The sequence below is a fragment of the Rattus norvegicus genome, chromosome 20 (genome assembly GCF_036323735.1).
Source record: "Rattus norvegicus strain BN/NHsdMcwi chromosome 20, GRCr8, whole genome shotgun sequence".
In the NCBI taxonomy this organism is placed as follows: domain Eukaryota; kingdom Metazoa; phylum Chordata; class Mammalia; order Rodentia; family Muridae; genus Rattus; species Rattus norvegicus.
The window spans coordinates 18,450,789-18,478,590 of record NC_086038.1 but is presented as its reverse complement, the minus strand read 5'-3'; the positions used below and the strand labels follow the sequence as shown (position 1 = coordinate 18,478,590).

Below are 27,802 nucleotides of genomic sequence, written 5' to 3'. Positions count from 1 at the left end.
AGACAAAACAGCGTCCTAGCATCTATAGAAACATAGAAGGAAGTTTCATGCAGAACTGACGATGAAGCCGCCAGGACCGGAGGTTGTCCTGGTGCTTAGGTGGGTGTGGCCACATTGCCGAAGATTGACAGCAGGTGCTTCAGACGGATGTCACCAGGAAGATGGTGGCAAGCGCTTCTTCGGCAGGGTTCCATGGAGAAGGTGGGTGGGGAACGCTTCAGACTGGTACCACGCAGCAGCCATAGCATCCTTCCATTGCTTTTACTAGGGAACAGAGATGGGGAGGAGACAGAAGTACCTGGGTGTTCTCGTTAGCCCAGTTATCGCTCTCAGTCCTTGCTGTGGCGCTCGGTAGGAGAATGGCCGCCATAGGCTCATCTGTTTGAATACTTGATCCTCGGTTGCTGCCTATTTGGGAAGCAAGGTAGTCTGATGGAGGAAGAATGTCCCTGGGGACAAGCTGTGAGGAGGGAGAAGGCCCCTGGGGACAAGCTGTGAGGAGGGAGAAGGCAAGTTGCTTTCCTGCCACTGAGACAAAGCACCTTGACCGCTGCATCTTATGGAAGGGAGCATTAGGTCCAGCTCACCCCAGGCCTTCCTCTCCCTCACAGAGAGGTCGTGCCTCCTTCCAGTACCACCAGATGGATGTATTTTTTTTCCAGAACCCTTGATCCTCTGAGTAGCCTGGTGTGTCCACAACCACTGGATGTGAACTCCAGCCCGTCCCCTCCCAAGATGCACACTAGGATTTGAGGCCATTTCCTGCCAGCTCCACCGGGGTGGCCGTGCGTTTGTGCAGACAGCTAAGTCACATGATGGGCTGACACCATAGGAAACCGTTCTGTTAATTTCGGGGTCACCGAGGTCAAGAATGTCTTGGCATCCGTTCAGATGACAACTCCGACCCCCGCGGGGGAGGAGAGGAAACCTTGATGTATGTTTTTCATTAAGTCTGCTGAACCTGTGGTCCCTGTGCCCAGTGGTGCTCAGAGATAACACCGGCCAGGGGGAGATGGCTTTCACGTTATAGCTATCGAAACAGTTGGAAGATTTGTTTTTCTAGTTGCTTCTCATTCCCTGTTAACCAGCTCTGTCTGGTTTTCATTTCCTTCCACGGAGAGAAGGCTTTTTTTTTTTCCCCTCTTTTTCTTTTGGTTTTTTTGTTTTTGTTTTAATGTATTCCATTCACAAAACATCTGCAAGGAGCTGCCAGGTTGTTTAAACTGCATTTGAAATGACACAGACCCACCAGCGGCCAAAGCATGAATCCTAATCCCCCTGTAAATAGCACGCCAGGCAGCTCTCTGCGGAACGGGATCAGCGTCGGGACTAGAGAAAATGACGAAGCTCTTTAGTAATAAAGCATCTTGAGTGGCCGGAGAAGTGGCTCATGGTGCACAGTGCCGCCTGCAATTCTAGCGGACCCGGGTTCGATTCCCAGCACCCACATCGAGGCTTACAAGCACCTACAATTCCAGTTCTAGGGGATGTAACTCTCTCTGGCCTCTCTGGGCATTGAACACATGTGTTATGCATGCATACATACCCATGTGCTGGCAACACATAAAATAAATGGAAATCCCTACCTGGGCAGGTTTCTCCGAAAGTCTCTGTACATGCGTGTTCACACATGCAGTGCTTCCCTGAGTGGGCCAGATGACTCTCCGTGCTGCTTTCTATATCAAATACAAGATAGATTAGACCCGGGGGCTTGGCATGGGGCGGCGGTAAAGGTTAAAGGAAACTAAAAATCGTTAGGTAAAGCCAGGGCAAGAGCTTGCTGGACTCGTGAGAGGGCGGGAAGCGTTACTATTTCTAGCTGGAATTGTACACTTGTGTCCTGACAGACCGTTGACCTGACCATGGATGAGTTTCACCCGTCAGTAGGAATACCTTTCAGACAACCAGGAGACCCATAGGCGTGGCCCTGTGGCTGGAAAAGCAGTTGCCATCGTTGAGAGTGGGAAAGCAGCTGGCAGAGTAGGCTGGTGTAGGAAGCAAGGCAGCGATGTCTAGACCTTGGATGGGCAGAGCAGGGCTTTGGACAGACGGCCTGGCTCAGTGGAGACATCTGGCCTAGAGACAGGAAGAAAGGGCAGGGGTGCTGTCATCAGGACTTACTAATCTATAGGAGCCACCACCATCACTAGGAGATGTGCCCAGAGAAGAGGGCTCAAGGGACAACCACACAGTGGGACGAGGTGTCTGACACATGCAGCTGATGCGGAATTGCAGTACAGACAGACGGCTAGGAGGAGAACTGGCAAAGGATTTGGACCACAGTGCTCTCGTTAGTAGACAGCTCAAATGGCCAGGGCACCAGTGAGAAAGAACTGGGCCCATTAGTAATCAGGAAAGGCGCTGGCTACGTATTGCACTCTGCTCATAGAGAAGCGAACTTGTCATTGACTGCATTGGAAAAGATTTGCATTTTCTAAATAAGCCGGAAATCTCACTTCCCTTTGAAGGCATCGGCTATATTCCTGGGCGCCCCCCCCCCCCCCGTGTGTGTGTGTGTGTGTGTGTGTGTGTGTGTGTGTCCGTCCGTCCGTCCGTCCGTCCGTCCGTCCGTCTGTCTGTCTGTCTGTCACACGTATCTGCACATTTACTCCTGCCCTGGAGAAGAGGTTCTGTTGTCTGCCACTCCTAAGGACCACCAACCAGGAGGGACTCAGTGTCTGAGACCGGCAGAGGATGAAGGCTGCTTATGCGATGAGAATACACAAGCCGTGGTCTAACCCATCACAAGTACATTCAGCAGAGGCTGCTGGATAGAAAGAGCACAAAGTCAGGCAAAGCTGGAATCTAAATACATACAGGCAGTAAAAGGGAAAAGGTAAATGAACACGGGGAAGTGACTTCCAACCTCGACACCATCGCGGTCTTCTTGTTATTGGTTTGGCGCCCTCATCATGGTGAGTTGTTTTAACTCATCCTGAGTCCTTAGTCTAGGGCAGAGAGGCGCACAGAGTGCAGGGGCCATCATTTATACAGCCACTGTGTGAGCTCTCTAGGCGTTCTGGAGTCCTGGTCACTGTCCTTCTGCGGGTGTTCAGTCCTGGAAGGCTGACAGTGCAGGCCGCAGCTCATGGCAGTGGTCACCAGCCTGAGGGTCCTGACCCCTTTGAGGGTTGCACATCAGATATCCTGTATATCAGATAGAAATTACAGTTACAGAGTAGCAATGGAAACAGTTTTATGGTTGAGGGTCACCATAGGTCACCACAGCATGAGGGGCTGTATTAAAGGGTTGCAGCGTTGTGAAGGTTGAGAGCTTGGCTGGAACCCCCTTACCTGCAAGGCATCTATCTGTCTGTCTGTCCGCTAGCCAGTGAAGGCAAGTCGTGTGAGGAGGGTGCACGTCGTGCCGAGGGGCACGTGGGGGAGGCACCGTGGAAGTCTGCAGAGCCACTCCCCAGTGTTAATGATTTGAGATGGGGGAGTTTGGTTCTGCGGGCAAAGGCCTCAGGTGGCAGGTACTGGGGTTAGAGTGGAGCCACTTTCTGGTAGAAATAGGCCTGTATGACTAGCAGCATTGCCACCTAGTGATCTGACTAGGCCTGAGCGGTCTGGCTCCAGAAGCTGTTAACCAGACCAGTTTTATAATGTGGACTGTAGGAAAAGACCAGGAGCCCTTGCCTCTGTGTGTGTGTAGCGTGTGTGTTTGGATGTGTGTCCATGCATGTGTACACGTGTGTGTGTGTGTGTGTGTGTGTGTGTACACGTGTGTGTGTGTGTATGTGTGTGTGTATGTGTGAGAGAGAGAGAGAGAGAAAGAGAGAGAGAATGTGTGTGTGTGTGTGTGTGTGTGTGTGTGTAAGCGCGTGGGTGCATGCATGCGTGTCTGTCTTGTCTCTGTTGTCAGGTCTCTGTTGTCCCTGCTGTGCATACAGAGTTTCCAGGGTTCTCCTAAAGCTGCCCCCACCTTTCTTAGGAGCTCGAGGACTGCAGATGGAGACTCACACAGGTTCTGGGGACTTGATGTCAGATCCTCACACTTGGGCAGCAACTGCATCGCGATGAAGCCATCTGCCCAGCCCCACTGTATTGGTGGGGAACAGGAAGTTGTACACAGAGAAGAGGGATTCCCATTGAGTAGGGCACCTCAGGTCTCTGGTGGCACTCAGATGCTGGTGAGGGCTGAAGAGAGACAAGGTAAGACCACAGCATGACTATGACCTGGATGAGGACATTGTCATGTAGAAGACCACTGGCTGCAGTCTGAGGGGTCACCTGTGGCACGTGTGGGCACGTGATTTCCAGAATGAGTGATTGCAGTTTATCAACCTGTTGTAGCAGATTCTTTTGAGAGCATGATGTCATCTGGTTGTGCAGGCTTATCACCCTCAAGGGGCTGAGGCAGGAGGCTTATGTGTTCAAGGGTCACCTGAGCAACTGGGACCCTATCTTAAAGTGGATCCTGCGAGGCAAACATCCATTACGTAATGGGATTACGTTTGGTAGGTTTGCTCTTGTTAATGTTAACAGTGTCCACCACAGATAAGTGTTAGGAATGATCCCTTAATCATTGGGATTGCCTTCTGAAGAGTCTACCTAAGCCCTTGATATTAAGAATTGTTCTGTGTGTGTGTGTGTGTGTGTGTGTGTGTGTGTGTGTGTGTGTGTGTGTGTGTGTGTGTATGTGTATGTGTATGTGTATTACACGCACACGCACACATAACCTGGGGAGGTCAGAACAGGGCACCCGATCCCTTGGGATTGGAGTTAAGAGTTGGTTCTGAGCCACTGTTTGGGTGCTGGGGACAGAGCTCTGGTCCTTGCAGGAGCAGTCACTCATCTTTAACAGCCGCTCCACCTCAACCTCCAAATTCTTTCATTTCAAACAACCCTTTTTGTCCACTTAGTAGAGCTGCATGAGGGAAGCAGGCACTTGGTTTCAGGCGTACCAGAGAATTCTCCTGCTAACTTTGCTTGGCATTGTTTTATTTTGGGGTATGAATGACCTACCCTACTAGCAGCGAAGGGCTCTGACGAGATCAGAAACGACAAGGATGGATTTGAAGTTCTCACCCTTATTTGGAGACAAAGCAGAGAGGACCCTGCTTATTTCTGGTGGCCGGTCTCAGGTCTGCCTCCAGCAGGGTTCCCTGCGAGGAGGATAGAGCGGGGGGAGGTTGTAGTGTCCTGGGCTATGGTTTGAACCAGCAGGTGGATTTGGGGTATCCATTCAAGCCCAGGTTAGCTTGGATTTACATGAGGGTGGGTTGGTTGGGTGTCTCTTTCCTGAAATGCTTGTGGCATGAAGGGGGGGGGGGATTTCAGATGTTCTAGGAATTTGGATTATTTAATTATACCTCACAAGAGGCATTCTTGGACCCGGGGACTCAACATCTAAACACAAGACTGCTTGGATTTTCCTCACACAGTGTGCGTGTTACACATAGCCTGGATGTGGTACCAGTATTTAGTACACCTCTGGTTTTACTCTGACTTGAGGCGGATGTGACACTTTTCTACAGGTAGGATTCTGTCAGCGTCCAAAGAGCTTCAGAATTTGAAGAATTGGAGGGTTTTTAGGTTAGTGGTACTCAGCCTGAATCTTCCCAAAACAGAGAATTTATAGCTTTTACCTCAGGCAAACTATCTGAGGTAAATTGTAGTTCTTTAAAAGCACTGCCTGTACCCCCCCTCCCCCCTCCCGTTCCCTCCCTCCTCCCCACTTCATCTTTTTTTTTTTTTTCTTTCTTTTTTTCGGAGCTGGGGATGAACCCAGGGCTTTGCGCTCGCTAGGCAAGCGCTCTACCACTGAGCTAAATCCCCAACCCCTCCCCACTTCACCTTAATCCACATCCCATCACCATGAGGGTATAGGACATTCCTACCCACGCTTCTCTCTTTGAACCATATTTTATCCTGTTTCCTCTGCTGAGAAACTCCGTGCCCTGTTTTAACGTGCCCTTCACCTGAGAGGTGACTAAAGGGAGCCTCAGCAGGCCGCTGTTTCTGCTCTCTCCCTGGGGGACAGTGACAGTTCAGACACTCCAGGTTGGGGGTAGCTCTGTAGTTTCTGAATGGTTAGTGCAACCTGGGGACCTCGTCCTGGTAATGATCACTCTACCATCCAGTTTTCCTTAGGGCATAGCTCCTGCCGAGGAAACCCAAGATGCACGGCCACCACAGCCTTTGTTCCTAGTTCACCGTGCCGTTGTTAGCGGAAATACCTCCCCGGTTATTGGCAGCAGTAGAACATCTGTCTAAATATGACTTCCTGCTGTCAGCTAGAGCCCCTCTGTTCTCAGATTAACATTCTCCGACAGATGATTCTTGTTGGGCCAGAAGCTTTTCCAAGTTAGATTCCATTCTTTATTGGTTTAATTTACCTGGGGCAGAAGCAATAATGCTCGTTTTTTTTTTTTTTTTTTTTTTTTTTTTTTTTTAAAGGAAAAGAAAAAACCTTTTCTGGCTAATAAAATGTTGGCAGTTGAAAATGTGTCGGAAGATATATTTAGAAACACCTTTGTGCAAATGATTAAAAGAATTTACGATTCAAGTGCCTCTTGGCCTTTTAACTCATAGACAGACCTAATGTTGATAGACTGTTTCAAGGCATGGGAATATCTTAACGGTGGGTTTACCTGTCCCCGGCATCACAGCGGAACACCACACAACGCCCAGAACGGTAGCTTCTGATGAAGGTGGCCCTTGCTTATTTTTGCTCAGGAGTTCTCTTGAGGAACTTCAGAAGCTCTTCCTGAGCTCTGTCCACCTGTGTGGATTTAATTAACTGTGTGGCCTTGCAGAACCTAAGTTTTCAAGATCGTGCTAAAAATAGACAGTCACTATAAGCACCGCCTCCCATCTTCTTTCTGTTGCGTGTCTGTGTCCCTGCAAGGGTGACTAGCTTGGTTTGGAGAAGGTACATCAGGTGTTCTCGTCAACACGCCTCGTGGTAGAAGATGACCTCAGGTTGAAAGGTGCCTTTAAACAGAACACGTACTCTCTGAGTAGCAGAATTCCTGCCAAAAATGTGAGCGTCTATCCGCTTGGAGCGGTCTAGTGCGGGTCACCCACTGCACCCTCCTGAGGGAGGGTGGCTGGCCTAATGTTTCTTGGATTTAACTGTTTGACTCTGCAGTAGGCACCTCTGGGGGCAGAGTCTGGGGACTGAGGTTTGTGAGGGTCTGGGGTCAAGAGCAGGGCGCGGTTCTGGTTTTCAAGCTCTGTTGCTCTCTAGTGCGTTGTCCTCCTGAGGGTGGCTGTTGCGTTCTGTATACAAGGGTGAGCATGTTAGGCAGACTGTATTGTTCATTGAAAGAAAAAGTTTAACCTATGGACTTCATTGTCTTCAGTCCCCTTTTTCTTTGTCTCTCCTGGGTTCCAAACCAGCAAACGCCCACTGGTGATTAATGTCCGTGTCCATCACCGCCACCACCACCCCCACCCCCACCCCACCCCCACTCCCACAAGAGTTCCAGAAAACATGACTGGTTATTTGTTGGAAATCACGGCTGGTTATTAGTGAGAACTCTGGCCTCCCCTGTGAGGCCCTCGGTTTTTTTAATTTCCTTCTTGATTTTATATATAAATTATGTAAAAAAATTTTTTACTTATAACATCGTAGCTTTGACTTTTAATTGCATCTGTGAGGTTCCGCCCCATCCCCCCCCACACACACCCTGGCTTCTTCAGCAAGACGGTAGGAGGCGGCGTGATGAATGACTTCATTATGCAAAGAGAACTAATGTCGCTGATTTTCGCCAACACCAGCTTACGTGCACCTTGGGAAATAGCATGATTCCGAATAATTTGCTAAGTCTATTTTTGGATTGTGACATCTGGTTCTGTAGGCATCATGCAAATCTGAGTAGATCACAGTTAATTTAATGACTGTCGGTGTGAAGCTTCAACCTGGAAAATTCCTCCGGCCCCTATGAGGTGGCTGAAGGGACAAAAGGCCCTTGTCACAAAAGCCGGGTGATGTCAGTTCATTCCCAAGCCTCAGGGTGGAAGAAGAGAACTTAACCACCTCTTGGAAGTTGTCTTCTGACTTCCACACACTGTTGGCATGCGTGTGCCCAGACTCCTTATTCTTTCTGCAACTTTAAAGAGACGGCAGTACACGTCCTAAAATGTGCCTTTCGCCCGTTCCCCAGTTTCCAAATTCCTCTCCACAGAGACATCCACGGGCCCCTTCAAGGATCGATATCCGTGTTTAATTATGGCTTGATATTTGCTCTTTGAGGGATACCGGGTGTTTACACGAGGGCAGCTGCCAGCTGTGCGCGTGCGAGCACGGGCGGGCACTGCCGTCCTTACGAGCGGCTTCCGAGGGGTGCAGCCTCTGGAAGCACGGATTCGCACAGCTCGCACACACGCAGGGTGCTGAGTCGCTCACTGTCCCCTCCCTGCTTTTCCGTTCCAGCTGCAGCATGAGAAGGCAGAGCTGGAGCAGCACCTGGAGCAGGAGCAGGAGTTCCAGGTCAACAAACTGATGAAGAAGATCAAGAAGTTGGAGAATGACACCATCTCCAAGCAGCTCACCTTAGAGCAGGTGAGGGGAGCTCGCTCCGCTTCCTTAAGCCGCCTTGGTGGGGGGGGCACCAGGGAGTAGAAGGGAGAAACTGCTTCTGGCCCTTCCTTTCCTCAGTGGGGACTGTGTTTTCCCGGCGAGCGTTGGTGAGTTCACATCACAGAGCCCCTGTTCCTTTTCTCTCACACTCTTTAGCCACATTTGATGTTTCAGGAGCCGTGCGGGTGAGCTCCAGATTTGCATTGGGCAATCCTTTTCTGCCAACTGGGATGGCGTTGGGCGAGGGATGTCTTAACCTCAGAGTTTTTTCATTGTCAGTCCTGTGTATGGCAGGCTTGCAGGGACCGAAAGCTGCTTTCAAAGGTTGTTCAGGGGAAACTGGCATCTTCCCACAATGGTCTCACAGGAACCGCTCCCCTCAGCCAGCCTTGAGGAGATGGATAACGGGGCGGTAGGCGTTTTCAGCTCATCCAGGGTCAGTCACTATGTAGGGGTCAGGTCCGTCACTATATAGGGTGACCCCGATGGGCCACGCTCATTTTTCTGAGCCACGGGTCTCCGTTTGCAAATGCAACAGAGGAGACTGAAACTGGGGGGCGGCAGATTGGGAGGTGCAAAGCTAGTCAGGCTCCAGTGTTCGTTTGTCTGACAGGTTGGGGTGGGTGTCCATCCCAGAGCTAGCCTTAGAAGCACACACTGGCCCTTCCACTCGTGTCAAACACAGCTATGGTGGCCATCATCCTTCCGTGGACGCTGAAGTGATCTCTGGTGCTTTTTCTCCCTCGGTAGCCGGAAAGTCTTTTATTTCCCTAAGAGACACATTATTAAAGGGGGCCCGTCTGTGGTGTGCGGCTACGGGCTCCCACGTGAAGCTGAGCACGTGGGTTAAGACATCCCAGCTCTGTCTTGCCGACGCTGAATACCATGTAATGATTTAGCTCGGCCCTCTGAGCAAGCACTCCAAACCCTCTCAGTCTCCGTGTTGTCCGTCTGTCCGTCCGTCCCTGTGCCAACTCATGTGTCTGTCATCCTCTTGCTCCAGTTACTCATCTGTCTTATTTCACACGGAATGCTTTCCTTACATGTGTGTCCGTGGGCTGCTCCTGTGTGTGGTGCCTGCAGAGGTCAGAAGAGACTATCCCGTCCCATGCGTCAGGAGTTATAGATGGTGAAGCAGCACCCTGTGAGGCTGGGAACTGAACCCAGGTCCTCTAGAAGAGCGACGGGTGCTCTGAACCCCTGGGCCATCTCCCCAGCCCCCTGTAGCTCTAGATAGAACCGGGGTGGGAACGAGAGGTTGGGTGTGGTCTTATTATCCTTACACAAAGGTACCAAAGGAGACTGGTTGTCCCTGGGACTTGTGGTACCGAATGGTTTCTTTAAAAACGCCCTTGCCCCTTCTCTGTTCAGTTCGGTTTCCAAGGGTTGGTTATTCCATAAGCACACTTAGAGCACTCTGTTTCTATTGGTCATCTTTCAAACTTAGACGCAATCTATAAGTTTTAGAAGACTCAGGTTCCCAATTTAAAAACACTGCATCCCCATGTTTGCCCACACCACTGCTGTGATAAGACAAGCCACCTGCAAAGTAAACCATTGAGGATGTGTGTTTTAATCCACGATACAAGTCCCAGGCATCTAAGCCATTTAACGAGAGACACAGGGAGCTCTTTTTTTTTTTTTTTTTTTTTTTTTTTTTTTGTCCCCTGAGATGGGGATCGAACCTAGGGCCTTGCGCTTGCTAGGCAAGCACTCTACCACTGAGCTAAATCCCCAACCACTGAGATGTGGCCTTTTGTGATGTTGGCTGACAGCATTTCGTTTTTTAAAGTATAACTTCCGTTTTATTTTTCCATGGTATTTTTCTTTCTGCCTTCATGAAATCACCTCTTTACATGGGCTTTGGTGGAGGTCATGGTGCAGCGCCAGCAGGTCTGAATCATGGTAGGGGTGTTCGGTCCTTCCGGGCCTCCCGAGATCGATTCCTGATGACCTTGCTATGGATAGCACAGCTCACGCAGTAGTGCAGCTTGACATAGAGCTTGGGAAGCACGTAAGCATTGAAGACGCGTGCTTCAGATATGTCCCTGACTGCAGCGGCTTCTACAGTGTTCCGAATGACAAACTTCTTGATGACCTTATCCTTGGGCACGCACCGGGCGCAGTTCGTGCCGTGTATTGGCTGCATATGGCCACGGCCCTTTTTTGGCAGGACCGTTGTTTCTCCTTTTTTTGGTCATATTGGAGCCAAGACTTGAAAGAGCGAAAGAGCGGCTGACAGCGTTTAAAGCATCTCCCCCCTGTGAGTGTTCATAGGCTGTGACCCGGTTCTCCAGTTGTGACCACAAGGAGGAGACAGAGAGCTGGCTTCAACAAGGAAAGGGCTGTTGTGTCACAGGCTCGGGGGAGGTGAAGAAAGTGGTGTGGTGTGACAGACCTCTTTCAGGGGAGGGAGACACAACATACTTTACTCAGCCCAGAGAGGGAACTCAGGGCAGACCAAAATACTGATACCAGCAGCATTTACCTTGGTGAACCAATGAATTCATAGAAGTCATTTACAGGAGTGTGGGTGAGGGATTACTTATGGGAGCAGAAATAACTCAAAGACAGATTGATACCAAGGTTTACCCCAGCATGGTGACTGCTCACAAAACCTGGGAGCCTGGAGCACACTGACAGCCTGCAGGCCGCTCAACAGGTTGGGGCATGTTCTTTCCAAGTGACTGTGATCCAAACTGCCTCTCCCAGGAAGGCTAGCTGGTTTCTGCTTCTTCCAGACATCTGGACTAGTCTCAGGTCTTCTTTGAAGCTTGGTTCCTATAGTGAGGGGGTGCCTCTGAGGGGACCTCTCCATTGTTTACTCAGGCAGGGAGGGGCCTAGTGAATGTGATCAGTTTCAGGGACTTCCTGAAACTATTGAGTTGTTTATTTGCGTTCCTGCTTAAAGAGATGTTCCTTGGAGGATGGAATGTTTCAATCTTGGATGAAACTTACGCAAAAAATGGATTTGAAGGAGGCAAGGCAGGAGCAGGGATGGGCAGGGATAGGGGTACCCACCATCTATCAAACCAGACTCTGTATACTTGAGTAACAGTCTAAGGCGCACATTCTATCTGTGAACATGCAACTTACTAGGAAAGAGCTCCAGCAGGGTGTGCCTCCCAGAGCCTCTTGGTGGAAGGAGTATGAACTGAGACATGTCAGGGTTATATTTTAATTAAAGTAGAGAAATTGTCACATTGTCTCTAAGTTCTCTCCCATTGCTCTAGGTAGGTCTGGGTGGTTAAATGTGAGGAACACCCTGCATATTTTTTCTTGACAGGTAATCTTAGCCCGTGTTTGGGGAGCGGAGGATGTTCTGGTTTCTTTTGAGTCTCTGTGGCATCACCTGACCAGCTCTGCTCTGTGGTGGTTCCTGTGTGTCTGTATGGGATGCTGTCGGAGTCAGCTTTCTGCATCCTAAGTGGGCACGACTATCCCATGCTGCCCCCACCCCCATTTAGTCATTGTTGTATTGAGATGAAGCCCAGCCCCCCAGTTTATCAGGATCGTCTGTGCCCTTAGCTTGGGGAACTGGGTCGTAGGAAATGCAGCGCTGTGGCTGTGGTCTGTGACCCAGCAGCTCGGCAACATGGTGCCGCTGTGCATAGAACCTTCGAGAGGTGGGACCTGGTGTGATGGAAGTAGGTCACTGGCGGGCATTGCCTTCAAAGTGGTGCGGTTCTGGTGTTGGAGAGAGACCAAGTTACAGAGAGCAAGACGAGTACTAATCCTGAATCTCTGGCTTCCTCTCTCTGTCCTGCGTCCTTCTGATGCTATGCACCGTGCTGAGACTCAAGCAAGGGGGCTGTCTTCGGTCTTGGAGTTTTAGCCTCCAGAACTGTATGCTGACTAAACTCTGTAGCTTTGAGTGTTGTGTTACAGGAACACAAAACAGGCCAGTCAGAGAGAGGGAAGGAAACAGTGGCTGCTCAACACCCGGCGTGGGCATTTTACAAAGCAAGAAAGCGGTGGAGTAAATTCATAGTCTGCTCACACTTGACTGGTACACAATTGCGTGGCTGCCTGCCTGCCCGCCCTCTTCCTTCCCTCCCTCCCACAGTTGGCCCCATGTAACTCCATCGGTGGGTCATGGGAGTCTGAGTGTCCTCACATGTGCAGTGTCTGCCCTGTCAAATCCATATGTGAAGGGTGGATTCTAAGATGGTGTAGTCATTCGATTTCATTGACATTGGTCTATAATGCCAGCTTTCCAGCCAAAGAAACTTACAGGCTTTCCCTGGAGTCCAGGCCTTCTGGAATGGGCCCTGTGACCCCAGGCCTAGAGTTATGACCCTTTCTGTGAAATAAGCATAATATCTAATTCATAGGGTTAAAGACCTGTTCACTCTGCCCGCTGCCTCCCACACTCCCTGATGCAGGAGGAATCGGTTCACACAATAACCCAGTAAAAGGGCCCAGAGTGTTCTTTGTTCTCTCTCTCTCTCTCTCTCTCTCTCTCTCTCTCTCTCTCTGTGTGTGTGTGTGTGTGTGTGTGTGTGTGTGTGTGAGAGAGAGAGAGAGAGACTGAGAGACTGAGAGACTGAGACTGATGAGTTTAAAAAGGTAGGTGCTTGTTGGCCAAGCGTTGGTTCTTTGGGTCACATAAAAGATGAGATGGAGGGCTGGAGAGATGGCTCAGTGGTTAGAACACTCACTGCTCTTCCAGAGGTCCTGAGTTCAGTTCCCAGCACCCACATGGTGGCTCACGACCATCTGTAATGGGATCTGATGCCCTCTTCTGGTGTGCCTGAAGACAGGGACAGTGTACTCATATACATGAAATAAATGAATCTTTAAAAGGAAAGATGAGACCAATTTTAGCAGTGGACTGTGGCCTCGGTATGTCAGAGGTTGTTTCCAGAATGTTCAGGACCTCTTCCTTCTACAGAGAACAGGCGTCTACATGTGTTGTCCAAGGGAGCAGAAACGTTACTCATCCAGGGACCCAGTGACAGTTTCCCTCCAGGAATCACAGCTGCTGCCTTTAATCAAGCAGGGTTGATTGGTGAGTTCAAGTCCCATCACCCACATAAGGCAGCTAACTCCCAAACTCTGTACCTCCCAGCTGAGGGATCAAGCACTTATTTCTGGCCTCTGTGGACACAGACATAAGTGTGACCGCGCATAATAAAGTGAATCCTATGAAAGGAAAAAGTTGTCGCCTGGCCCTCTGGGTAATCTGGTACTCCCCGTTTCCAGGGCAACATGAGCAACAGACGTCTCGCTCCTCCCTCAGCCTGCTTGTCCATGCCTCACGGTTCTGAGAATTCTCTCCTGGCCGGTCACCGTGACCTGGCTCTCTGTCCTCTTGTACTTTGTCTTTGCCTGTGCCGCGGTGCTAGTCGGACAGCACGGGCCTGTATGAATTCATGTATTAATCTCTCACAGTCTCCCAGGAAAGACAGCAGTAGGGGTCTGGCCTGGAGCCTTGTTCTGGGATGGCAAGTGGTCCCCAGTGGTCAGGGATGAGGAAGATCTGGACAATGAAGGAGGCTTTCACTAGGCAGCAGAGAAGACTGGGAACATACAGATAAGGACAGAAAAGGAAGACACAGGCCGGCTAGAGAGAGACACCCACTGTCTTAGTTAGGGTCTTATGGCTGTGAACAGACACCATGACCAATGTAAGTTTTATAAAGGACAACATTTAACTGGGGCTGGCTTACAGGTTCAGAGGTTCAGTCCGTTATCATCAAGGCAGGAACATGGCAGCATCCAGGCAGCCATGGTGCAGGAGGAGCTGAGAGTTCTACATCTTCACCCGAAGGAAGCCAGGGACAGACTGAGCATCCCCAGGCAGCTAGGAGGAGGGTCCCCAAGCCCACCCCACAGTGACACACTTCCTCCAACAAGGCCGCACCTTCTAATAGAGCCACTCCCTGGGCCAAGCATATGCAGACCATTACACCCACGTTCGGCCTCGTTCAGGGAAACAGAGGTGCCCTGGCAGGCAGAAGCGGAGAGGACGCTCCGTGCCAGCGTCAGCAGGCTCTGCAAAGCCGTGCCGAGAACAGAAATGGCGGGGAAGGTAGTAAATGGATTCTTCCTCTTCCTCACAGGAGAGGCTAGTGGGGATTCCAGGGCGTCGGCTTGTCCTTAGGGCTAGTCATTTAGCTGTCCCAGGGCCTGGCCAGGCCTTGATGCTAACAGTGCCCCATGGTGTTACTCTCAGTTACTAGTCCTAAGTGACGCATAGGGGCCCAACAAGAGCCCAGCTTCTGAGGACAGTGCCCCCAGGGTCCTGTGCCATCTACCGCTACAGAAAGCCTCGTGGGCCAGTGTGGCACACGGAGTCGGAGTCCTTAGGAAGAGGCTTTGTTCGCAGTGTTTTTTATTGATTAACTCTTTTGTAACTTGGCAGTTTCTTGTATAGGATCCAGCAGACGATCTTCCTTTAATCTGTATCACCCGCCTTGCTCTCTCTTCCCCTAGGAACCTTCTTCCCTACAACCCCGCTCCATCCATCTCTGCCAGTGGCTACATCCCCTGCCTATCAACCCCCCCCCCCCCTTCTCCCAACCATCCTACTGCCTAGACTCCTAGTCGTTCATTCTTAAGGCAGAACAGGGAAATGGTGAACAGGCTCTAAGTTTACGGTTGGGATTCTTGCCCTGAGAATTGGGATTCTTCATGTTCCTTTTCTGTTGTCTGGAAGGTAATTCCCTCACGGCAAAAACCAGACGGGGGGGGGGGGGGGGGGGCAACGCCTACCAACCAGAGTGCGTGCTTTGTAGTGCGCATCACCTTAGAAGTTGCACATCCACGTGACTTATGCAAGAGCGGACAGAGCCCTTGACTTTTTTTGTTGTGGAGAACAAGGTGTTTCTGGAATTCACAGGACCAGCCAGGTCCCTTAGGGTCCCGTTCACACTGACTGGGTCCTTGTCTATTTCAGCAACTGGAAGGACTTTGTCAGGAGAGAGCCTGTGGCACCTGCTGCGTGCTGTGTGCTCTGAGGAACACAAAAAGTAGCTGTCTCTTGAGCATTGAGCTGCATTGAGGCGGTAAAATCCCATGACGTCCGTGTGTGTGTGTGTGTGTGTGTTTTTTTTAAAGATTTATTCATTTATTATATATAAGTACACTTTAGTTGTCTTCAGACACACCAGAAGAGGGCATCGGATCTCTTTACAGATGGTTGTGAGCTACCATGTGGTTGCTGGGAATTGAACTCAGGACCTCTGGAAGAGCAGTCGGGTGCTCTTAACCGCTGAGCCATCTCTCCAGCCCCCGTGTGCGTGTTTTTTTTTTTTTTTTCTTTTTTTCGGAGCTGGGGACCGAACCCAGGGCCTTGCACTTCCTAGGCAAGCGCTCTAACCACTGAGCTAAATCCCCAACCCCCCGTGTGCATTTTTGACACTCGATTTCAACCCTTGGAGTCTTACATCTTGATGGTAATCCATTGCCCTCCCAAGGAAATTGGGAAAACGAGTATGAAAAGACACAACATCACAAAAATATTTCTGGGACTGCACCTGTACTCCCTCCTCACCCCAACCCCCTGCCTCACCCCTGCCCCAGCTGCTGCTGCTGATTTCTCTCCCCTTCTCCTCCTCTTCCTCCTCCTTCCTTCTAAAGCACTAGTGAACATGTCACTTTGAAGTTAGGCGACAGCAGATTTGGGGGGCCGTTTCAGTTCTTTCCAAAGCCTAGTTACAATAGTCAAACCCACTCGCTCACTGCTCCTTCAGGAGAGAGGGAAAGAAAGACGCCTCCCGCTGCCGAATTATAAGTACGATTTTGTGCCCTAGATGTAGGTGAACGTATCAAGAAGCCTCGGGCAGTCTCCTTAACTTCCTTGGTTCCGTCCTCTCAAGCTGCCAAATTGTCACAACATCAACTGAGAGGTCTCTGGGCACTGCCATTGGGGAGGAGAGGCCCCTGTCCTGTAGCAGCTGGAAGGGACACCTGGCCCCCGGTGCACTTGCATTTCCACGAAGAACAAACGCTCAGCTGCGGCCCTCGCGTGAATCGGGTGATGTCTCCACATGGGTCAAGCCCACGCAGGTGCTATTCCATGATGGACCTTGGCGGTCTCTGTCCAATGTAGGAAAAAGTGGTGTATGTTGTCAGGCTGGTGGGGCGAGACTTCGTCCAGTAAAACAAGCCACACCGAGGTGCTGTGATGACTGCAGTAAAAGGCAGAACCCCGAACCGTAGAGCTCCTGCTTATCCTTTGAGCGCATCAAGTGTCTGCTGAGATCCCAACGGATGATGTCGGCTGACGAAGAGACGCACGCAGCAGTGGAACGGGAGGAGTAAATTCAGCCGCCCCACACATGGCGTCGTAGCATCAGTAGCAACAGTCAGTGGCTTCGTTTGAAAGGAAACTCAGGTTTCGGATGCAGGGCTTCTCGGGTTTTATTTTCTTACAGAAGATTATTTTGGGACTAGCAAGATGGCTTCCTGTTAAGAGGACTCACTGCCAAGACAGATAAACCCAGGGTCAGTCCCCAGACTTACGTGGTGGAGGGAGAGAAGCCCAGCCCCATACACTGAATGAACTGATGTAAACTTGTCCACTGGCCTTTTTTTTTTAAAATCTAAATTTATTTATGTGCATGTGTGTGGAGTGACCAAGGAGTCCAGAATAGGGCTGCAGATCCCTTGGAGCTGTAGGTATGGGGTTTGTGAGCCATCAGTAATGGGTGCTGGGAGCTGAGCTCAGGCCTGAGCACTGAGCCATCTCCCCTGCCCCTCCTGACGTCTTGACATAGCTAAAGGACATACACAAACCCAGTGCTTATCAACCTGTTTCCCATCCACAGTAATTACTTAGCCAAGACGGGGAAGGAGCATCCTGGAGACAAGCGTGTCGGTTTGTGTAATGGGGTGCCCATGTCAGAGAGGAAGGGAGACCTGACTGTCTGTCGCTGCTGTTTTTAAGTTCCCATTACACGGTGTGGCCCATGCTTTTTAACACCAGCAGTTGGGAGGCAGAAGCCAGCCGACTTTGTTTAAAAGAAGAGATGTAGGTTACGTTATAGAAGGCTAACTCTGGGCTCTCTCGATGTCTCCCAGGGAGCCAAGTATTGGCTCAATTTTAATCTTCGTGGGAAGTGATTGATCGATCTCCTTAAGGGATAATACACATAACTTAACACCAGCTTATTGCTGGGTTGCTATTGGTATTTGCGGTCCTGAGTTCAAATCCCAGCAAACACATGGTAGCTCACAACCATCTGTAATGAGATCTGGTGTGTCTGAAGACAGCTACAGTGTACTTATATATAATCAATCAATCTATCAATCCATCCTTCTATTATGAAATTAAGAGATTTCTAAAGTTAGATGCCTTTATTTTTTTCTTATTTTTTGGTTTTTCGAGGCAGGGTCATTCTGTGTAGCCTTGGTTGCCCTGGAGCTTTGAAGACAAGATTGACCTTGAACTCTCAGAGATCCACCTGCCACTGCCTCCTGAGTACCGGTGGGTGGCGTTTGCCGCCACTGCCTTGCTGCCTTCAAATTCTTTTTTGTTTTTTTAAATGACAAAAAAAATAGATGCTCTTTAAAAAAAAAAATTGGGTAAGGCAGAAGTGGCAGAGAGACAACCATTTCATCTCCAGGACTATTGATTATGCTACATAATTTGCTCTCATATCATACACGCACACACACACCCTTCCCTCCCTTCCTCTCTTCCTTCCATACAGAAACATTTCCAGTTCTTGGGGGGCATAAACTCATCCTCAGTAGTGGTAGTAAATGACTGTCCTTTCTCCTCCTCTTTCTCCTCTTTCTCTTTGCTGCCTGACTTCTATGAAGCCTCCTGGTGTGAGCTTGGGGGGTGGGAGTGGGAGGACTGCAGGATCTGTCCTTAGTTCTGAATGCAGTTGCTGATTGGGTAATCACCTGGGGGTGGGGAAACTGCCTTAATAGCCTAACACAAACAGACAGTGTTTCTGTTTTGTTTTTGTTTTCATTTAAGGACTGTTTTCCAGAAAGTACGGGCCAGAGTCAGAGATGCATTCTCAGCTAGGAGGAGAGTCATCACCCAGAAACCCGCAGGGTCTGTGCCTGGGTTCTGGCTGCCTCTGCAGGTTTAACCCTGAGGGGCGTGTGCAGAGCAAGGCCTCCTCTGCAGGGCCAGCAGCTCTCCTGTCCCCTCATGAGTCCTCCGAGGTACTTTCTCCTGATGTGTGTGTAAAGGTTGGGTCAGCTTGCAGGGAAGGAAAGTGCGGTAGCATGAGGCAAGGCCTCGGTTGCTCCTGCTCCAGCAGCGACGTGCACATAGCTCGCTCCTGGTTTGCATGGATTGTTTTCTAAAGGCTGCAGGCTTGCTTTCCCAGGCGGTGCTGATCCGGGTCTATTAGAAGGGATAGTGATGGGGTAGGATGAGCCAATATGACCTTCAGCTGGAACCACTCTGAGGGAACTGGGGGGCAGCAATCCCATCCCCACTTGTTTGTTTAGGCTTTGTTGCCATCTCAGTGAGCCAGAGTAAAAGAGTCCTGGCTAAGTGGTTGGTTGGTGGAGGGTTTATATTTGAAGAGATTACATCTCCATATCCTTTGCATGGGTGGGTTCTTGCTACGAGGTTACAAGATGGGTTCACACTTGTGCACACCTTACACCTCATGAGTTACTCTGTGTGTGTGTGTGTGTGTGTGTGTGTGTAAGCAAAGGCTAACATTAGGAGTCAGCTTCGGTCACTCTCCACTTTTATTTACTGAGGCAGGCCCTCTCCCTGAGTTTGGAGCCTGCCGATTTGGCCAGTCTAGCCCGCCATCTTGCCCCAGGGACCTCTTCTGTCATGTCCTGAGCATTGAGAATATAGTTAGACGCCATGCTGTGTGAATGGTGGGGATTCTGGTCCTCATTCATTCATGGAAAGTGTTTTATTCACAGAGACTTCTCCCAGGTCCTTTAATTTTTTTTCTTTAAGGTTTGTTTGTTTCTTTCTTTCTCTCTTTCCTCCTCTTCCTCTTCCTCCTCCTCCTCCTCCTCCTCCTCCTCCTCTTCTTCTTCTTCTTCTTCTTCTTCTTCTTCTTCTTCTTCTTCTTCAAGATTTTATTTATTTTATGTATATGAGCACACTGTCACTGTCTTCAGACACACCAGAAGAGGGCATCAGATCCCATTACAGATGGTTGTGAGCCACCATGTGGTTGCTGGGAATTGAACTCAGGACCTCTGGAAGAGCAGTCAGTGCTCTTAACCACTGAGCCACCTTTCCTCTTCTTTTTTTAAAGAAATTATGACTATTTTATTTGAGGGGACCTGGTATGTACTGTGGTATGTTTAGAGGTCACAACGAAAAATCCGCAGGTCATTTCTATGACATTAGAGTCCTGAGGAACAAGCCTGGGTTGTCTTGCTTGGCTGCAAGCACCTTTGTCCACTGAGCCATCCTGCTGGCCCCCCAGGGGTGCTTTGAGAGAAGCCCCAATGTAACAAACTCTGTCTGTTCTGCTTGTAGGGAAGTCTTCCCGTCAGCTTTTCTTATGTGTAGATTGGTAGCCTCTGGCATGCTACTGGAGGGGTCTGATCTCCTGAGTTCAAAGTGTATTTTCCCTTATTGGTACTGATGAAATTGGGCTTAGACTAAACCATTGCCACGTGCACTGGAACAACGTTTCGGAGTCCACAGCAGAGCCTGAGGTGTAGGGTGGAATTCTTCCTGGGGGTGTCACTGCCTTCCCTGTCCCCTTCCTGGCATCAGACTCCTCTGTTCTGTTTCATTTCCACCTGGGCCTCATGCACTGGGTCCTCTGCCTTCATGTGCTGGGGTCACAGCTGTGCTCTGCCTGCTCTAATAGGGGAAGTGAACAGGGGGACGAAGGCAGGCATGGTAGAGCTGGGCCCCGCTGCCCTCCTGTACCTCCAGACGAGGGCCTGACAAACTGGGGGTCTGATGTCCCAGGGATATACTGTTCATCCACTGAGGAAGTCTGAGGAGGTTCCAGGCTTCATTGGGGTGTGTAATAGGACTCTTGGTCTGACGTTAATTAACCCAAAGTAAGAAATCTGAGCTGCTGAACACCAGTGAAGACTTGGGCATGCCCCCGAAGACTCCAGTAGAAAGCAGCAGCTTCCGGAATAAACTCCTAGTATCAAGCTGTACTGCCTGGGTCCTGTGGGCTGCAGAGTGGTGGCAGTGGGGGGTTGTGGTTGGATTAGCCTGACACTTAGGAATGTGACGGTGGGTGAGAGGATGCCTCTTAAGGGAACTCTGAATTTAAAGCAAATTCAGAATGTACAAACCAAGAAGGAGGTGAGGGAGAGAGCTACAGGCAGACCAGTGCTTCCGTATTTTTGAGGTGTGGCTGGGAGCACGTGACAGGTATTCCTCCGTTTGGACCCGCACTCGCTCCCTCTGGCCTGGGAAGCCAGTCTTACCTGGCAGAGTAGACTCCCTGCACCTCACAAAGCTCCCTGCACCTCACAAAGCTCGCTGCTGTGCCTTCAAGTACTTCTGAAGTATTCCGGCTCAGCACCTCCCTGTTTCTTGTCGTTGACTGTTCTTCAGAGACTATCACATCCCACCTTGCAAATGGCATGTTTTCTATATGTTTCCTATATGAGCCCAGCTCGTCCTGTTCAGAAAGCCACCGAATGACTGATGACGTGTTCTTGAATCTAGACACTTAGGATTCATTAATGAACAAAGGGGAGAGGAGAGGAATGGGGTGTGCGGGGTGGTGGCGGTGCACACAGTCAAAGCCTCTCACAAGCTTGCAGGAAGACACCATCGTAAAGCCCCTTACTCTGTAATAAGGCGTTTTTGCTAATAAAAGTGAACGAAATAGTATCTCACCAAGGTATAGTATGCTATTCCAACCAAGATACCGACATTACGGAGTTGGGATAGGGTAGGGAGAGAGGCCTAGAGAGTTACATCCTAAAGCCGGAACAGGATAAAACCAGAGACAGTGACAAGTGTTAAGCACAATATTCTAAGTGCCACGTACTAATGATGCCTGAGATGAGGCACTTAAACTCAGCCAGAAGTCACGCTCTACAAGCGGCGAGCTTCCATCCAGTAGCTTCTATTCTTCCAGCTAACCGATGGCAGAGCTGGGATTTGAACTCAGACATTTGACTCCAGGTCTGCGATCATAACTACTTAGTGTTCGTGACTTGTTTGAGAGACGCTGATAAATCTGATTGCGGAAGTGATTGGCCCTGGATTCGCTGTCTTGCCAAAGTGGTTATCCTTATAGGAAATGGTCTGATCCAGTGTCCGCTCTTTCCAAAGCGATCCTGCCAGCTTTCTTCTTCTCCTCCACATTCATGGTGAGAGACAGTCAAGGATACTCCAGTGCCCTGGCCTTCTCAGCAAAGCTGTTCCTCTTTCCCTCCTTTAGTTGAGACGGGAGAAGATTGACCTGGAGAACACGCTGGAGCAAGAACAGGAGGCGCTGGTAAATCGGCTGTGGAAGAGGATGGACAAGCTAGAAGCTGAGAAGAGGTTTGTTGGTGTGAGTGTGTGTGCGTGCGTGTGTCTGGAAGACTCCTGTCTGTTCACTAGGGACGGCTTTGGGGCGTTTGAATTGCTTGGGTCACACATACATCCTAACTCTCTTTGTTTTTAAATTAAATAATTTACTTATCCATGTACACTGTAGCTGTCTTCAGACCCGCCAGAAGAGGGCATCGGATCCCATTACAGATGGTTGTGAGCCACCATGTGGTTGCTGGGATTTGAACTCAGGACCTCTGGAAGAGCAGTCGGTGCTTTTAACAGCTGAGCCGTCTCTCCAGCCTCTCCCCGAACCGCCCAACTTGTTAAAGGAAAAGTGTTGACCTGTCTGGCAGCGGCCTCCTCTCTGTGCCTGGCTTTTCTCCCCCCAAGTGCAGATTGTTTTCATTGATTAGTTCAAGGCCAAGTCAGAGTCAATCGCGGTGCCGCTGTTTCCCGCTAGCTACTGTTCATCTCCAGGGTTTACTGACTCAGTCGGGTGATTTTAGTAGAAAAAGTGACCATCTGTTTGCTTTCAAACCGACTGTAAATAAATGCCCTCGTAATTACAATACGTGAGTGTTCTACGTCTCCAGACGTCAAGTGTTACTCAACCACAGACGTTCCTGAAGTTACCTCATTGCAGTCACAGGCCTCGTTTTTTTTTTTTATCATTTGGCACTTTGGGGTCGGAAGGGACAGAGAAGGGACAGAGCTCGTAAGAACGGCAGGAACATCCTGTCTGAGCTTTGTGTGCGGTAAACATGAATTCCTTTTGAAGGTGATTGTCAGTTCCCTGCCCCAGAATCTCCTGTTTGCCTCTGAGCAGCCTGTGTCGTACCTCACTGCAAGTGCTATTCCACACTGTCCTGGCTCGTGTGTAGAATTACAAACCCCAGACAGACTAAAGGTCCGTCCAGGAGAAATCCTCCAGCTGTAGTCACTCAGCATGCATAACAGGACTAACGTAGCAGTTCCAATAAAGTGAATTATAAAGTTATTTTGTGACCACAGCTGTAGTTCCCTGTTAATTGTCTCAGCCGGGTACAGCTGCAGACAGGTAAGTTTTTGCAGTTAGCCTGCCTTTTTGGACTGTAGATGGAGGCTTTATGTACATAGCGTCCTATTAAGTTACTGAGCGCAGTGTATGAAACGGTCGTTTCATAGGTACAAGGCTGCTGATCCCCTTTCTAATGTTTACCTGAATGATAATCTATAGCGAAGGTGGCTGCCTCCTCTACTGACCAAACAATTCTGACTCTGTGTCTCTGGTCCAGTTCGCCAAACCTTCTCAGGTTTAGCAGGGTCTGTAAGTGACTTCATCCTCCAGGGCGACCCTTAGCACTTCCTAAATTTCACCCGAAGCATTGAGAGAGTAGTTTCTTCCCTTCCATCCTCTGCAGTCCGCTTGCTAACCGTGTCCGTTAGCCAGGCCTGAGTGTTTGCTGGCCTCTGGGCATGAACCAGGTATGAGTTTACACAGGCCTCACAGTTACGTCTGGCTGCCAGGATCGCTCAGAGAAAGAGCAGGGATGATGATGTGCTGCTCGCTGCATGAGGCCCTGGGTTCAGATCCCCACCACCCACATAAAGCCAGACATGTTAGCTTGTGCCTCTAATCCCTGTGTGCTCCTCTAGGGAGATGGGAGGCAGAGATAGGAGAATCCCCAGAGGCTCGAGCAAGCTTGCCTTGCTTAGCAGCCGAGAACAAGAACAAGAGGAGACCCGTTGCAAACAAGGGGAAGGGAGGACCCACATCTGAGGTCATCCCCTGACCTCCAAGTGCGGGTGGCCTTGCGTGCAGCTGAACTGACACACCGGTCACACAAAAAACACAAAAGGAGTGAGATCTTGCCACTCTGCCCGTAGACCTGTGATAATAGGGTGGGCGGCGAGGTCTCGAGACAGGCTTCAGCCGGTCCCGCAGACACTTGTCGGGCAAGCCCTGAGCTCGGGCATCGTGTGTTCTTCTGCTGTAAACTGTTTTTCATTCTCGTAATTCTCTTTCTGTGAAGAATCCTCCAGGAGAAATTAGACCAGCCTGTGTCTGCTCCCCCGTCGCCTAGAGACATCTCCATGGAGATCGACTCTCCCGAGAACATGATGAGGCATATCCGGTTCCTAAAGAACGAAGTGGAGCGCCTGAAGAAGCAGCTGCGGGCCGCCCAGTTACAGCGTATGTGGCCTCCCCTCCCCTCTCCGCACCACGTCAGTCCCCATGCTCTACCGAGGGACTCGGGGTCCCCGTAGTCACTGCGTCACTAGTGACACGTAGACATTTGCACACGAGTTCCTGTTAACTCTGAGACGGGTTTTAAAGACAGAAGTGTCATGGCAGGAGGGGCTGTAATTTAGAATGCTTCCTGAAGATAATTTCGATAATCTCAGAAGGGAGTCCCTGACTGAACAGGAGCCCGGGTGCCTTCCTTCCTTCTGCTGCTGAGGTAAAATCTTGACAACGCAAGGGAGAGCAGGCTTATTTGACCCACAGGTTACAGTTCATCACCATAGGGAGGTCACAGAGGCAGGGCGTCGAGGAACTGGTCACATCATATCCATGGTTGAGAAGAGAGAACAGTTGATAAATGCATACCTGTGCTTGGCGCATGTGTGCGGGTGCACGCAAACACACACGTATGTATATGCACACACACACACATACATATACATATATACATATGCATATGTATCCATGTATGTTAGTTTATTAACAATCATAGTATTATTTATATGTTTTATTAACTTCTAAATAATATATTCAGCATGACATATATATGAATAATTGGTATATATAAATATATACAAATAAAATGGATTTCCCGAGAATTTCATATAATGTATTTTGATTGTCTTCACTGTTCAGCCTTCCCCCCCAACTCCTCCCATACCCACCCTCCACCACCACATTCCCAACTTTAATTCTGCTTTTTTTTTTTTTTTTCTTTTTTCTTTTTTTCAGAGCTGGGGACCGAACCCAGGGCCTTGCCCTTGCTAGGCAAGTGCTCTACCGCTGAGCTAAATCCCCAACCCCTTAATTCTGCTTTTTATTTAATTCAGGGAACCCAGTTACGCTATCTGTGAACTCAAGTATGTGGGCTTTGTCCACTGCTGCAGAGTAGGTCGACTGTGGGCCACATCCCTCTGGCAAGCTGGTTGGGAAGGGAGCCGCTCATGGCGCATGCCTTGCCACATCAATTAATGTAATTAAGATAATCTCCCATACACTTTGCTGAGGCCCATTTGCATGTGACTCTCCTATCTGACTTGGCTGTCGAGGGTTAGGGGGTTGGTCACAGCCTGTAACCCCAAATCAAAACCTGGCTGCCTGTCCTCTAAGGCAGTAAAAAAAAAAAAAAAGCCAAATTGATAGTGGAAAGCAGAAAAGGAAGATGTAGTCAGCGGCCACACTGGGAAGAGGGGAACAGAGAGATCCAGCCACCCCTCAAGTCTGGTTTGGGGGTCCTTGTAGTAGAACCAACTTAATCTTAGCCCCAGTTGGCTCACAAATCCGTGTCTCAGACTGTGGCTCTTCTATTTGTCCTTGACAGTTACTGAGGGGTCCCCCTTAATCTGCTTTCCTATCTGCTGGTCTGGGTCCTCCCTCCCCTAGCAGTGTACCCTAAATATTTGCAGTTTCTCCTGGCCACGTGCTCACGGTCCATCTCCTCTCATGGTGCCTTCTCCTCTCTCCCTTGTGGTCTCCTCTGCACCCCCAACCAGGTAACTCAGAACCTTCCCACCTCTAATCCTCCAGTACTTGGCTTGTAGTCACTTTCATTTAACCAATAGTTTTAAGGAGCAAAGTTCGCCCAACAAAAGCCTCGCAAACCTGAGAATGCACTTGCAGGCCTAAGCTCTTCAGGTATAGAATTTGGCAGTTCAGTCAGTACATAGCAACAGACCAGACCTCCACGATCCTGAAGCGAGACGGAAGTCTTCCTAAAGAGCCAAGGATTTGCACATCCAGGCGGTTCTGGTGCACGCGTGGGCCTGTCCATCCACCATGGATCCAGCTTTGTCTGGATTTCAGTCTCCGCCTGTACGCTTGAAATCTCTTCCAGGGAGACAGATTCCCTCTGCCTTTCCTTCTCCTAGTCCGAGATTCCTGGGGAAGTCAGAGCTTTGTCAGCACCCACTCCTTCAGCAGCCTGGTAGAGACTGAGTGTCAGAAGTGTTTCTTTAGAATATTTTCATTTCCGCCTGTTATAGTTCCAGCCCGCGTCTAATTGACAGTTAAAAGTAGTCATTAGGCTGGGGGACCTTTGCGATCCGCGTTTATCTGTGTGATGCTAATGAATCTACACAGGGGCCCTCACTGCACTTGGGCACTGGGAAGGAAGGCCTTCCCTGTCGCTGAATTCAATCTTGGATGGCATTTGCACATGCTATTTGCCTAACAAATGCTTTTGAAATGAATACTTAGTGTTTTGGAAAAGGCTGGGATCTTGTAGAGATCAAGGTGTTCTGGGCTGCTGAGCCTGTCTAGGTGTCTCTGCATTTTTAGGGGGTCTGCCGTGCTTCTGAGGTTTGGCTGCAGACATTTACTTCCTTGAGGTACTATTGACCGGGGAAGATCTTTCTCTGTGACTGCCAGGTGAGCGGTCTGTGCAGTCATGCCTCCTGTGCTCGAAGATGTGTGTGTGAGCGCATGCACGCACAGACAGAATTACTTCATACCGAGAGCCACAAAGTGAGCATGAGCGCCCCTCCCCCCCATCTGCATCTCTCTCTTTGAAAACACTGTTAAAATCAGCTTGTCCTGTAGTTGTTCTCCAGGCTATCGACACAGCTGCCTTGGGCCCTCGGTAAAGGCTGACTATCCCATCCATCCATGAAATGGTCCGTTCAAAAGAATCCCTTTTCAGAACTTTCTTACTACATCCATTCATTAGCACGTGGCCTGGTGCTCACATGTTGGTCAGAGAACAGCTTATGGGAGTAGGTTGTTGTCACTTCTCACTGTGTAGGTTGAGGGGATCCAGATCAGTCTGGCAGGCTTGGTGGCCACCTCCCCAGCCCCAGAGGACCCTTTTGGTTTGATGTTGTGTCCCAGCTGCAGAACAGGGCTTGCATAGGACTCTCCCTATGCACAAGTGCACTGGGCAGGTCCTGAGTGGGCTGGCCCGTGCAGTAGACCGTATGCTGATGGTCTCAGGCTCCTACCTTCCCGTCTCCCCGAAGGTGCGTTCCAAGTGGCAGTTCCAGTGCTCTCTCTTGGATGGTATATCAAGATCTTGGAGGCCCTCAGAAGTATGACGTGTTCTTATTTTTGCCGTAACAAGCATAGACAGTTCATTATCTTGCAACTCTGGAGGCCAGAGGTACGACACGTGGAGCTTCCAAGTAGCACCATGTGCCTCTGGAGGCGTCAGAGCGTCTTGTGTTCAGCATCCGTGCCTCTGCTGTGGCTGTCCCTTGTGGGGATGTCACTCCCATGTCCTCTCCTGTTCGCACTCTGACTCACCCTTGTGTCTTATACCCACCCTGATAATCCAGGATTATCTCCCCATCCCTGGATCCCTGGCATCATCACACCTACAAAACCCCTTTTGTCTTCGTTGTGTAACACAGTAGCTTTCACAGAGGACGAGTCTGTAGGCAGCCACGACTCCGTGGTGCCAACACTGGGTGGTTCTCTGTAGTCCTCTGAATTGTTTGCTTTCCAATCCAAGTAATCCTGAGGTGTGTCTTGGATGACTTGCTTGTAGATGCTTCCAGAAACCAGGTGAGCTAGATTAAACGTTCTGGAGTGACAGTTTGCGCTGGGTAGGCAGCTCGTTCTTTGACCTCTTCCCAGGGCAGCCGCTCCCCCTTTTCCTTCCTCATTTGTGCTTGGCTTAAAGCAGTGGTCCTCAACCTTCCTA

At 49.9% G+C, this 27,802-nt stretch overlaps 1 protein-coding gene and 1 pseudogene across 1 annotated transcript in view; one reads left to right on the top strand and one right to left on the bottom strand.

Annotated features, from left to right (window-relative positions):
• Ccdc6 (coiled-coil domain containing 6) overlaps window positions 1–27,802 on the top strand; it is a 95,985-nt gene that overhangs the window by 48,637 nt on the left and 19,546 nt on the right. Inside the window, exons 3-5 of the mRNA NM_001427373.1 lie at window positions 8,384–8,512; window positions 21,844–21,947; window positions 23,954–24,114. Coding sequence (NP_001414302.1) covers window positions 8,384–8,512; window positions 21,844–21,947; window positions 23,954–24,114 — 394 coding nt within the window. The remainder of the gene's footprint in view (window positions 1–8,383; window positions 8,513–21,843; window positions 21,948–23,953; window positions 24,115–27,802) is intronic.
• On the bottom strand, window positions 10,383–10,731 carry LOC108349054 (40S ribosomal protein S26-like; annotated as a pseudogene).